At 31.3% G+C, this 1,293-nt stretch overlaps 1 protein-coding gene across 1 annotated transcript; it reads right to left on the bottom strand.

The window, feature by feature from the left end:
- Nucleotides 1-37: 37 nt before the first annotated feature.
- LOC112467152 lies at nucleotides 38-1,158 on the bottom strand. The gene is made up of 5 exons (XM_025035634.1): nucleotides 1,081-1,158; nucleotides 818-931; nucleotides 520-693; nucleotides 304-396; nucleotides 38-155 (listed from the first exon to the last, which is right to left on the bottom strand). Exons 2-5 carry the CDS (start codon nucleotides 898-900, stop codon nucleotides 38-40), a joined length of 468 nt encoding a protein of 155 aa, XP_024891402.1. The 5' UTR covers nucleotides 901-931; nucleotides 1,081-1,158.
- Nucleotides 1,159-1,293: the final 135 nt, after the last annotated feature.

Raw genomic sequence — 1,293 nt, forward strand, 5'->3', positions numbered from 1 at the left:
ATACTATTACATTGTCCGATATAAGCAAAACGAATAATTACTTTTTCCACACTTCATCTGTGTCTATTGTTTCTTGTTCAAGTGAAATGGACTGCTCTTGAATTTGATGTCCTGCAGAGGGACTCCCATATCTCGTTGTAGTTGAAGGACATGGACTGCATTGAAATGTGATGTTATTAGAAATGGAATTATTTAAGATATTAACATTAATTATTCTTGTGCAGAAAAGTCAAAATATTTAAATAGTAAGATGTTATTATATTTTACGTTATAAGTTATTATAAGTAAAAATCAAGTAATTACGTATCAACCGCGTCTGGGTTTTTTGTCGTTTGTTCAGGTGATGGAACAGGCGGGCTATGTTCTTCGGAAACGTATAAAAATCCTTCAATAAATCTGCATCAAAATATGATAAAATGTAGAAACGGAAAAGCAATTTTTCTAAATAATAATAATTGTAAATTTTTCTAGTAAAATGCCATTATTACATTGAATGATATAAGCAAAACGAGTAATTACTTTTCAATTTCGTCTAGGTCGACTGATTCTGTAGGTGTAGCGGACCACTCTAGATTTTGAAGTTCTACGGCATCCACATCATCGCCTGAGTCTTTTGTCGTTTGTTCAAGTGATTGAACGGGCGGGCTATATTCCCCTGAAGCGCTTCTTTCAGCTTTTACAGCCTTTACAGCTCTGCATTAAAATGTAATATGATTAAATGTAGAAACGGAACAGCAATTTTTTATAATAATACAGTTGTAAATTTTTCTAGTGAAATACCATTACATTGAATGATATAAGCAAAACGAGTAATTACTTACCCATTCTTTTGAAGTTTGATAATAGTCCTTCCAATGTACTGGGCTGCTCTTGAATTCTCCGTTCTGCAGAGGAACCCATATTAGAAACCGTTGAAGCTGAAGTTCTAGGTCTGCAATGAAATGTGATGTCATTAAAAAGCAAATTATTTAAAATATTACAGTTATAAGTAATTTTTGTGCCGAAAAATCAATATTTAAATGGTAAGATGTTATTATATTTTATGACATAAGTCATTATAAGTAAAAAACAAGTAATTACGTATCAACTGCGCCTGGGGTTTTTTTCGTTTGTTCAGGTGATGGAACGGGCTGGCTATATAGTTTTGCAAGGCTTCTTATAATTCTGCATTAAAATGTAATATGATTAAATGTAGAGACGAAAAAGCAATGTTTTAAAATAATTTAGTTGTAAATTTTTCTAGTTAAATACTATTACATTGTCCGATATAAGCAAAACGAATAATTACTTTTT

Source organism: Temnothorax curvispinosus, unplaced genomic scaffold (genome assembly GCF_003070985.1).
Source record: "Temnothorax curvispinosus isolate PA1 unplaced genomic scaffold, ASM307098v1 QBEX01016952.1, whole genome shotgun sequence".
NCBI lineage: Eukaryota > Metazoa > Arthropoda > Insecta > Hymenoptera > Formicidae > Temnothorax > Temnothorax curvispinosus.